Source organism: Orycteropus afer, unplaced genomic scaffold (assembly GCF_000298275.1).
Source record: "Orycteropus afer afer isolate SDZICR_OR568_19922 unplaced genomic scaffold, OryAfe1.0 scaffold00037, whole genome shotgun sequence".
NCBI lineage: Eukaryota > Metazoa > Chordata > Mammalia > Tubulidentata > Orycteropodidae > Orycteropus > Orycteropus afer.
In genome coordinates this window covers 2,955,416-2,967,861 of record NW_006921624.1, presented here as the reverse complement: position 1 = coordinate 2,967,861, position 12,446 = coordinate 2,955,416, and the positions used below count along the sequence as shown (strand labels likewise).

The 12,446-nt window shown below is 41.2% G+C and overlaps 1 protein-coding gene across 1 annotated transcript in view; it reads right to left on the bottom strand.

The window, feature by feature from the left end:
- Positions 1–12,446, bottom strand: part of TTLL11 (tubulin tyrosine ligase like 11) — a 336,895-nt gene that overhangs the window by 260,813 nt on the left and 63,636 nt on the right. Inside the window, exon 2 of the mRNA XM_007936749.2 lies at positions 2,264–2,360. Within this exon, the coding sequence (XP_007934940.2) occupies positions 2,264–2,360 (97 nt within the window). The remainder of the gene's footprint in view (positions 1–2,263; positions 2,361–12,446) is intronic.

The window sequence follows — 12,446 nt, the reverse complement described above, 5'->3', positions numbered from 1 at the left end:
TATGTGGATCATAACAAATTATGGATAACATTGAGAAGAATGGGAATTCCAGAACACTTGATTGTACTCATGAGGAACCTGTACATAGATCAGGAAGTTGTCATTCAAACAGAATACGGGGATAACGCATAGTTCAAAATCAAGAAGGGAGTGCATCAAGGTTATATCCTTTCACCATACTTATTCAATCTGTACACTGAGTAAATAATCCGAGAAGCTGGATTATATGAAGAATAACGTGGCATTAGGATTAGAGGAAGACTCATTAACAACCTGCGATACACAGATGACACGACTTTCCTTGATGAAAGTAAGGATAACTTGAAGCACTTACTGATGAAGATTAAAGACTACAGTCTGCAGTATGGATTACACCTCAATATAAAGAAAACAAAAATTCTAACAACTGGTCCAATAAACAGCTTCATAGCGGATGGAGAAAAGATTGAAGTTCTCAAGGATTTCATATAACTTGGTTCTATAGTCAACACCAATGGAAGCAGCAGTCAAGACATCAGACAATGTATTGCATTGGGCAAATTTGCTGTAAAAGACTTTTTTCAAGTGATGAAGAGCAAAGATGTCTCCTTGAAGACTAAGGTGCCCCTAATCCAAGCCATGGTATTTTCTATCACCTCTTATGCATGTGAGAAGTGGGCAATGACTAAGTAAGACTGAAGAAAAGTTGATGCTTTTGGTTGTGGTGTTGGAGAAGAATGCTAAGAGTACCATGCTCTGCTAAAAGAACTAACAAATATGTCCTGGAGGAAGTGCAGCCAGAATGCTCCTTGGAAGCAAGAATGGCCAGACTTCGTCTCACCTACATCATGTTGTCAGAAGGAACCATCCACTGGAGAAGGATATCACTCTTGGTAAAGTGGAGGGTCAACGAAGAAGGGGAAGGCTCTCAACGAGATGGACAGACACAGTTGCTGCAATGATTGGCTCAGGTATAACAAGGATTGTGAGGCTGGCACAGGACCGGGCGGTGTTTCATTCTGTTGTGTGCAGGGTCTCTGAGAGTCGGAGATGACTTGATGGCCCTTAACAACACAACAACTATCTTTGCAGGAGCAGATCATCAGGTCTTCTCTCCTGTGAAACTGCTGGTGGGTTCACACTGCCAACAAGAGCTCCTGTGGCATCACTAGGTAGTGTTTAATATACAGATATTGGTTTTTCTGAGAGGTGTTTTCTTAAAAATGTGGGATATAATGCCAATAAAGAGAAAGAGTAAACTGATTCTCTCTTTAAAATAAGTATAAATGATATAATGGAAAGAGAAAACAACTTCTATTCAGGTAACTACACTTTGACTGCAAAACCGAAGCTAGGTAAAGATGATAAATAAACATGGTTAAGGCTTGGGAGGCAAGAGAAAATACTCAGTTTGGTTTTTTGTTAATGAAGACCGGGGTTCAAGGTGATGGACTTTTTAAAAATTATTCACTATTGTATTATATGATATGGTTTGCAATACATTAAATAGTTTGAAAATAAGTGGAAGATCCTGTGTCTGTGATTATACCCAGCTCAACCTAATGTCTCCATCTCCCTAGGCACTGCCACAACCCACCTCCTCTCAGCCATCAAATATAATGAAAATAGTCACCGTAGCAGAAGAAAGTGGTAAAGATTTAAAGATAAAAAGCTACGTGAGGAGGGTGACAGTGGCATGATGGGCTATCTTAAAGTGTTGGCTCTGACACTTTTCCGGTACTAAGAGTCCTGCATGTGGATGAATCTTACTGGCTTTAGGTTAAAAAAAAAAAAAAAAACAGAGGTGGCCTACCCCCTATAGTACTTAGTGTAGAAAGTGGTGTCTCCAAATATAATACTTAAAGAAAAGGGAAACTGATACCATTTTTCTTGGTATGTTCCTAGAATTTTAGTAGTTCTGTTTCCTGCAAGTTATTCAAGTGAAATGTTTTCATTTTGGGAATATAGACACCGTGTGATATCCCATATTACACCTACAACCTGAAAGTTAAAAATCATATTCTTCCACCAGTGCCATTATACCAGGAAAGCCTCTCTTTTTGTTTTTGAACCTTCAGTCTTTAAGCCCTTAGTGGTTCAAGTCCTGATTATCTCTGTGGTAACTTCCCTCCCAAGGTAGCTGTTCAACAACAGAGTGGAGGTAGCAATTCCCAATTAAGGGCCCTCAAGTCTGATCTCAAAAACAGTCATGTTTTTCTAGAAGAGTGTGCCCTGAGACTCAGCCACAGAAATATTTTTAAATGCCAACAATAACAGCAGATACCTGGAAACTTGTTCACTTGACCAGAGAATATGTCATTGTCATGAAATGAAACTCCGTGCCAGTAGATATCACAAGGCAAGCGTCGGCCAAATGGGAACTAGAAGAAAGAGGAAAAAAACGACATTAACAATAAGAAGGGCAGCCACCATTCTGAGTGTCTCTCATGAGCAACTTCCTGGATCCCTGGTATACATCACATGATTTAATCCTCAAAAGAAGCACATAAGGTAGGTGATGTTCTTTCCCATTTTTATAGATGAAGAGATAGATTCAAAAAGGTTAAGTAAATTACTCAGAGTCGCAACCACTAGTGAGTGGCAGTTATGATTCTGTGGCCGGCACTGTACTTGTGGTTTTACAGGCATCATTTCACTTTAACTCTATAAAAGATAATTTCCATTTTACAGATGAGAAAATTCGGGCAGAGAGAGGTCATTGAACTTGTCCAAGGTAGGAAGAAGAATCGAGATCTGCATCCAGGTCTCTCTGAATCCCAAGCCCATACTTGCCCTTCTCTGAAAATTGCAATCCTCAACCTAGCCCTGGCTAGAGTAAGGACTGACTGAATAAATGAGTGAATAAATCAAGAGTGGTCATCCATCTCAAGATGACATAGCAGACTCTGTCTTCCAGGAATTTGAAACTCAGAGATGCCAGGGGCTCTTGCTGGCCCAGGAACTGGACGTGACATACAGCCAGAGCTGGGAGCAGTTCTTGGTTGTGTGCAGAGAGAAACAAAGGCAGCCAGTCTACTGAGACAGAAGAAAGGAGCAAATGCAGAGAAAAAAAGTTGAGCAAGGGGCCGTGTAGCCATGAAGACGTGGACTGAGTCATCTCAGTCCCTGAAGGCCTCTAGGCCCTAGGCCCTGACCCTTCTGAGTAGGCTGCCCCTCCTGCCCTTGGATTTTGCAAGACAGCTTTGTATCTTTAGAATAGTGTTGTTGTTGTTGTTGTTATGTGCCATTGAGTCTATTTCAACTCATAGTGATTATATATGACAGAGTAGCATTGCCCAATAGCATTTCCTAGGCCACAAACTTTATAGAAGATTACCAAGCTTTTTCTCATGCAGAGCAACTAATGGATTCAAACTACTGACCTTTCAATTAGCAGCCAAGGGCTTAACCATTCACCAGGAGGGCTTCTAATCCTTAGAATATATTCTTTCTTTTCCACAAGCTGTTGGGTTTCTACTATTTGCAACCAGATAATCTCTCACTGAGACAAAAGTACCTGCTCGAAAGATCTATGGTTCAAACCAACCAGTCACTCTCCATGAGGAAGATGCAACCGTCTGCTTCTGTAAAAATTTACAGCCTTGGAAACCCTATTGGGCAGTTTTACTCTGTCCTACAGGTGGCTGTGAGTCAGAATTGACTTGATGGCAGTGAGTTTGGGTTTGGCTTCTTTCCACTATATCCTACTGCCTCTCAAAGTCATCAACAAGTTCTGCTTTTACAGTGTGCATTTTTTATATCAGTAACTCAGATGATCTTGTTAAAGGGAAAAAATGAAGACATGTTAATTCATATTTAGAACATGCTTGTTAAAAGTCCAAATAAAGAGAAATGTCAACATATCAAATAAAAGAATTCGATTTTCTTGGCCTAAGACAGAAAATCAGTTAATAAGAATTTTTATCTCCTCCAGGTTGAGAGGGCTAAGTTCCAACGGAACATAGCATTATTGATGAAACAGCAGCAACTGATTCTTTCCAACCATTCCAAATTAAAATGAAGGCAAACAGATTCAAGCCCTTTAAATCATTTACATTATTTCAAAGCTGTGCCAAAATGGGGCATATGTTATACACTCTATTAGCATTAACAACTTCTATTTATAATTTAAAGCATTTCACTCATTTTCTTTGGACTCAATGGGCTATAAGTTATTTGGTGGTCATAAATACACAGAGATACAACATATGCTATTTTCCTCCAGCTGTTAAATCCTAATACAGAGAAGGGAGAAATAACCAGAAGTGTGTTTTCTAAGAAGCAACGTATCCAAGTAAAGAGTACGCAGGTCCAGGCAACTTTGCAGACCAAAATATAGGAACAATACTTGCTCGATGTCAGTGTTCCCCTCAAACAACCTGATGACTTATCACCTTCACTAACACCCTTCGTCCTTTCCACCCTCATAAATACCCTCCATTCAGAAGTTCCTTTAGCCCATTGCATTTTGAGAGCTACCAATTTTTTCACTTTAGCCATTCATTAAAAAAATTATCAGGTGCCAGGTAGTGTGCTTCGTGCCGGGGTACAAACAAAATTTTAAATAAGATCCAGGACTTCATAATCTTACCTCTTTTTAAGCTCTTTCTAAAAACCATCTGCTTAAGGCCCCTGAGGCCAAGGGCCCACCTGTAGTTCATCTCTGAGCTCTCTGTAGCCTGGAATGCTGCTCAGATTTTCATGGGGCAACTGAAATTTAACAAGTGGTCGTCAGACACTCCATTCCCCATTTTCCTCAAGGTCAGCATCATCCTCCCACTTCCCCAGTTCAGATCTTAGAATCATCTTTCCTTTTCTCTTCTTCAAAACTTTTTTGAGTAAGTACAGGATTTGGGGCCAGAAGACCTGAAAGCTCTAGACGTGTCTCTATTACTAACTACGAGATCTTAGGCAACGAACTGAAACCTCAGTGTCCTTGATAGGTTGAAATGAGAAAACCCGGCCAGGTAGCAATGATAACCACACAAGATTGTAGAAATGAAAATACTTTTCTCTCTCTGCAGCACAATACAAATCTGAGTTAAAGCATTAGTTTATTTACTCATAAAATGTTGATTAAGAACCTACTATGCTATGAGTCGGGTTTGACTCGACGGCACATAACAACAACAACAACATGTGATACAAAGGAGCTCTGGTAGTGTAGTGTCTAAGGCACTTGCCTGCTAACCAGAAGGCTGGCGGTTCAAACCCACCAGCCACTCCTCGAAAGGAAGATGGGGCAATCTACTTCCGTAGTGATACCACCTTGGAAACCTAAGGAGGGGTCACTATGAGTTGGAACCAACCCAACAGCACATAACAACAACAACAACAGCATGTGATACAATGTGTCTCAGGTGAGAAAGACACAATGGGGACATGTCTGCCTTCATGGAGCATATAGAACATTGTGGCGAAGGAGTTTCATCAAATAGTAACTCAAATATATCACTGGAAACCATGGTAAGGGCTATGAAAGGAAGCATAGAGAACAGTGAGTGCATAGGGGAACCCCATCACATTTGGGGAACCAGAGAAGCCACCCTGAGTCAGATATTACACATTTTATGCATGCCGTCTTGATGTTAGTGTGAACAGCACCCCTTTTCACTCTCAAATATATCCCACTTTGGACAACAAATTACACGATCACCCTGTTCCTGAGGAAGGTCTAGTGAACTGAGATCTGAAGGAAGAGCAAGAGTTGACTAGGATATGAGAGAAGAAGAACGTTCCAGGCAGAGAGAAGTATAAGTTCAGAGACCAACCATGGCACACTTGAGAGCCTAAAAGAAGGTCAGAGTGGCTGAAGCACAGAGGAAAGTAGTGTGAGATAAGGCTGAAGACTTAGACTGATCATGGGGGGCTGACTCGGTGCCTAGGACAGGGCTGGGAGAAGAGGAGGAACTTACTGAACAGACTAAGAGGGACCAGAGAAACAAAAGGCGACTAGAAGAGCATGTGCCATAAGAGGTAAGAAGGAAAGTGCCTCAAGACAAAGGGAGTGATGAACAGTATGAAGTGTGGCTCAGAAGGCCAGTAAGAAGACAACTAAAGACTCCCCATTAAAGATAATGGCAGGGCACTTACTCTGCTTACAAACTGTCTGCACTGTTATTTCATTATTTCATATGACCCTTATCTCCCTCATAACACTAAGCATTTATAGGAGTGGGAAAAATTTGACATACTTATCTCTTGGGCTCTCCAATGGTGTCTGTCCTGATTCTAGGCCCATGAGAAAGTTAGCCATACTCCTATAAATCACCCATGACACTCTTCCATCCTTAACATCCAACTGGTCTTCAAGTCTTCTATTTTAGCTTCTAAATTTAAAAAAAAAAATCCTTTTCCTTAACCCCACTCTCATTGTTTTATTTCAGGGGCTTATCTCTCACTTGGACGAGGACACCATTTCCTCTAGATCCCCGCCATCACTATTTCTAGTCTACCAATACCCAGAAGCCAGCCAAACAGAAGCCAGAGGGATTTAAAAATAAAAAAAAAGTTCTGACCATGTGCTTATAACTCTTCAATGTCTTCCCATGAACCACAAGATCAAGTCTAAGCTCCGACTCTGACCTGAGAGACCTTTCATATTTATCTCTGCCAACCTAGTCTGCCTCAAGTTGGGCCACTTATACTCTGCACACATGCACCATTACCACCAGAGTACATTTGACACTTTAAGGTTATAGCAGTTGATTGTTTTATGGCCTGGATTTCTACATGTTACTGCTTCTGCCCTGTATTCTCTGACTCCACTTGACCATCCACTCCCTCCTCCAAGAAGCTGTCTCCCTGCTCTTTGGCCTCTGCTGCTTACATCCTTCCCAGATCTTTCAGCAACCTCTTGTTTGGAAGTTGCTCTGCCTCACAACTCTGTGAACTCTTTGAGAATGAGGACAATCTCTTCGTTACCTGTGTGTCCCTAACACCAAGCCTTCAGTACACTGCAGACTTTCTTTTAAACTGTAAGGGGTCATGAATCCCTTTAAGATTCTGCTCTGGAAAACACACGTCATAAGCACATTTTGCACATGATTTTAGGAGATTCAAAGACTCCCTGAAACCCTTAGTTGTTCCCAGACACCACTGTTAGCAACATCTGCAGTAACATTTCATGAATGAATATATGGATTTCTGAATAGCAGCTACTCAAATACATTGCTGTCATCATCATCATCATCACCATCAAAAACTAATATGTATATAATGCTTACTATGTGTTAACAACTTTACATGTGTTATCTCACTCAGTCCTCACAACAACCTATGAGAAAGGTACTATTAACCTGCTGTACACATAAGGAAACTAAAGCTTTGAGAGATTAAATAACTTGCCCAGGGTTACAAAACTAGTAAGGGCAAAGCCAGGATCAAATTCTGGTCTGGTTTCCAAAGTCCATGTGCTTAACCACTGTTGTTGTTAGATTTTCAACTCATGGTGACACCGTGTGACAGAGTAGGACTTCCCTACAGGGTTTCCTAGTCTATAATCCTTACAGGATAGGAGGTCTGGTGGCATAGTGCCTAAGACATTTACCTGCTAACCAGAAGGTTGGCGGTTCAACCCACCAGCCACTCCACAGAAGGAAAACTGGGCAATCTACTTCTGTAAAGATTTACTGCCTCAGAAACCCAAAGGGAGTCACTATGAGTCGGAATCAACTTGATGGCAGGGAGTTTTTGGTTTAATCTTTATAGGAACAGATTTTTCTCCTGTGGAGCCACTATATGGGTTCAAACTGCCAACTTTTTGGTTAGCAGCCAAGTACTTAACCACTGCACCACTTCTTTGCCACAAAACACTTCCTTCCTCTTAAGTATACACTTGTGTGGACCCACAAATCATTCTGTCTCTTGCCCAGAAGGACTAAAAACAAATTTGCAAAATAACCAGACTCAAATAAGAACTGAAACCATTAAAGCTCCTTTGAGCCTATTCAAGCTTAAGGAACCGATGCCCGGGTCCTTCTTCTAACAGCCCAAGAGCAAGTTCAAACCCCCCTGCGGATTTTGCAAAATGAAATTTCACAGAGAATGCTGATGAAAGCACAATTCGCATTTCTGTCCTTTGTGAATGATTTTTTTTTTTTTTTCATCAAGCTTCTTCACAAACAGAAAACCTTTCAAGTGACTGGGCATAAAAGTAGCAAATAAGCTTCGATATGGGCAAGTGGGAGCTCTGGTAGCATAGTGGCTAAGGCACTTGACTGCTAACCAGAAGGCTGGCGGTTCAAACCCACCAGCCACTCCTCGGAAGGAAGGTTGGGCAATCCTACTTCCGTAGTGATACTGCCTCGGAAACCCAAGGAGGGGTCGCTATGAGTCAGGTCCGACTCGACGGCACATAACAACAACAACAACAACAACATGGGCAAGTGTATGTATAATACATCTACAGGGGAAAATGACCCAAACCACTTCTTTATCATGAGGGGCCCGAAGCACTCATGGGGAATGCAGGGAAGGTGTAGAGGCCACAGCACCGGGCTTGGGCTAAGAGGAGCCTGACTCAAGCCATGACCTGCCAGAGACACCTTCACACAGTGACTTTGTCCCTCTAAGCCTCAGCAGTTCATCTACAAATGAGGACAACGGCAGCAATAAAACCTGACTACCTCCCAGGGTGGTTATATGGACTGAGACAGTGCCTGGGAAAGCATTTTGTAAACAGTAAACTGCTGTTCATATAAGACAGGTTATTATTTTTAATGTCCAAGAAAATCACCATAACAAATCACCAAAATTTAGAAAGATGTCAACCAAATACTAAGCAGTGTTAGGACAATCCTTGAATAAGGACACCACAGTGTGCCTGCACTTGGGAAACCTTCCATGATGCTCCGGGCAGGGTTGAACAGATTCCTCTCAAAGGCTCCCTCCACACTCTGCTGATGCCTGTAGTTCAGCCATTACCTTGTGAAGTATTTATGTGTGCATGATTGCCTCCCACACGAGACCAAATGAAACGGCTTCATGGCAGAGACATTTTATTCTTCTTTCAACCTTCCCACACACACACACACACACCTATCCATCTGTGGTAGGCAGCCTCTAACATGGTCTCCAGTGATCCCAGCCTCCTGGAATTCATTATGTGGTCCCCTTCCACATTGTGATAGTTGTCATAGGGTTAATTTGTATGACCAACAATGTATAGCAAGACTGATGGTATGCCAATTCAAACATTACGTTATAAAAAGACAGTGGCTTCTGTCTTGGGCTCTCTCTGTTTCTCTCTCTCTCACACACACACACATACACACAGAGAGAGAGAGAGCTTTGGAGAAAGCTATGAACAGGCCTACAGTCCCTGGGTGGCATAAACAGTTAAGCACTCAACTACTAACTGAAAGGTTGGCAGTCTGAACCTACCCAGAGGTGCCTACAAGGAAAGACTTGACAATCTCCTGCTGCAAGGTCACAGCCATCAAGTCCCATGGAGCACAGTCCTACTCTGCAACAATGCATGGGTCTTGTCAGGAGTTCAAATTGACTTGACTGCAAATGGTTTGGGCTTGTTTGTTTGTTTGTTTTTTAAGGTCCACATGGTAAGGAATCAAAGCCTCTGTCAAGAACAATGTGAGTGAGCTTGGAAAGTAGATCTTTCAGGTCCAGTCAAATATTCAGAGACTATAGCCCTGGTCAACAACTTGACTATAGCCACATAATAGACCCTGAGCCAGAACCATCCAGGTAAGCCTCTCCTAGATTCTTAACCCTCAGAAAATATGTGAGACGATAAATGGTTATTGTTTTAAGCTGCTAAGTTTTGGGGAAATTTGTTACACAGCAGTAGCTAACTAATATGCAATTTCAGCCTCAGAACAGGATCAGAGAGAAAGAAAGCATTCTGAGAACAAAGGAATTTAAAACTAAGATGACACAACCTTGCTTGCTGAAACTGAAGATTTGAAGCACTTGATGATAAAAATCAATAACTACAGCCTTCAGTGTGGACTACAACTCAACACAAAGAAAACAAAAATCCTCACAATTGGACCAATAAGCAATATCATGATAAATGGAGAAACGCCTGAAGTCAAGGATCTCATTTTACTTAGATCTACAATCAGTGCCCATGGAAGCAGCAGTCAAGAAATCAAACAATGTATTGCATCAGGCAAATCTGCTGCAAAAGACCTCTTTAAAGTGTTAAAGAGCAAAGATGTCTCTATGAAGACTAACGTGCACCCAACCCAAGCCATGGTATTTTCAATAGCCTCATAAGCACGTGAGAGCTGTTCTATATAAAGAAGACTGAAGAAGAATTGATGCATTTGAATAGTTGTGTTGGTGAAGAATACTGAATGCACCATGGACTGCCAGAAGAACAGACAAATCTGTCTTGAAGGATGTGCAGCCAGAATGCTCCTTAGAAGCGAGAATGGTCAGACTTCATCTGTCCTACTTTGGTCATGTTGTCAGAAGGGACCAGTCCCTGAAGAATGATATCATGCTAGGTAGAGGGTCAGCAAAAAATAGGAAGACCCTCAACAAAATGGATTCACACGGTAGCTGTGACAATGGGCTCAAGCATGGCAATGATTCTGAGAATGGCACAGGACTGGGCAGTGTTTCATTCTATGGTACATAGGGTCAATATCAGTCAAAACTAATTCAATGGCATCTAACAACAACAACATACCATTATAATATAATAAAAGTAATAATTGCTATTTATTGATTGTCAGTTTGTCATCTTGTGGGGCTTGCACATTGCTGTGAGGCTTGAGGCTGTGCCACTGGTGTTTCAAACACCAGCAGGGTTGCACATGGTGCACAGGTTTCAATGCAGCTTATAGACTGAGAAAGACTAGGAAGAAGGAAGAGGCCATCTACTTCTCAAAGACTTGGCCAGGGAAAACCTCATGAATAGCAGAGAAACACTGTCTGATACATTATTGGGCAACTTTATGAATAGCCCTGAAACGCTGTCCAATACAGTGCAGGAAGACAAGCCCCTTAGGTTGGAAGACACTCAAAATAGGACTGGGAAAGAGCTGCCTCATCAGAGTAGAACCAACCTTCATGATATGGATAAAATAAATTTTGGGGGACCTCCATGTGCTGACATGGCATGACTCAAATTGATGAGAAACAGCTGCAAACATTCATTAATAATCAGAACATGGAATGTATGACATATGAATCTAGGAAAACTGGAAGTTGTCAAAAACAAAACGGAATGCATAAAGACTGATATCCTAGCCATTAGTGAGCTGAAATGGACCAGTTTTGGTCATTTTGAATCAGACAATTATATGATCTACTATGCCGGGAATGACAGTTTGAAGACGAATGGCATGGCATTCGTCATCACAGAGTACGGATGCTGTCAGTGATAGGATAATACCCATATACCTATAAGGAAGACCCATTAATACTACTATTATTGAAATTTACACACCAACCACCAGAGCCAAAAATGAGGAAATTGAAGATTTTTATCAACTTCTGCAGTCTGAAATTGGCCAAACATGCAATCAAGATGTGTTAATTATCACTGGTTATTGTCATGCAAAAGTTGGAAACAAAGAAAAATCACTTGTAGTTGGAAATTTTGACCTTGATGACAGAAATAACGCTGGAGATCACAAGATAGAATTTTGCAAGACCAATGACTTATTCATTGAAAATACCTTTTTTTTCACCAAGACAAACAGCAGCTACACACATAGACTTCACCAGATGGAGTACACAGGAATCAGATTGACTACATCTGGGGCAAGAGGCAATGGAAAAGCTCAATATCTTCAAAATAAGGCCAGGAGCTGATTGTGGAACAGACCATCAACTGTTCATATGCAAGTTCAACTTGAAGTTGAAGACAATTAAAACAAGTCCATGAGAGCCAAAATATGACCTTGAATATATCCCTCCTCAATTTAGAGACCATCTAAAGAACAGATTTGATGCATTGAACACCAATGACCAAAAACCAGAAGAATAATGGGATGACATCAAGAGCATCATTCATGAAGAAAGCAAGAGGTCATTAAAAATATGAGAGAGAAAGAAAAGACCAAAATGGATGTCAGAATAGACTCTGAAATTTGCCCTTGAGTGGAGAGCAGCTAAAGCAAATGGAAGAAATGACAAGATAGAAGAGCTGAACAGAAGTTTTCAAAGAGGAGCTTGAGCAGACAAAGCCAATTATTATAATAAAATGTGCAAAGACTTAGAGTTAGAAAACCAAAAGGGAAGAACATTTTTGGCATTTCTCAAGCTGAAAGAACTGAGGGAAAAAATTAAGCCTCAGATTGCAATATTGAAAGATTCTACAGGCAAAATATTGAATGATGCAGGAAGCATCAAAAGAAGATGGAAGGAATACACAGAGTCATTGTACCAAAAAGAACTGGTTGATCTTCATCCATTTCAGGAGATGGCATATGATCGAGAACCAATGGTACTGAAGGAAGAAGTAGAACCTACACTGAAGGAATTGGCAAAGA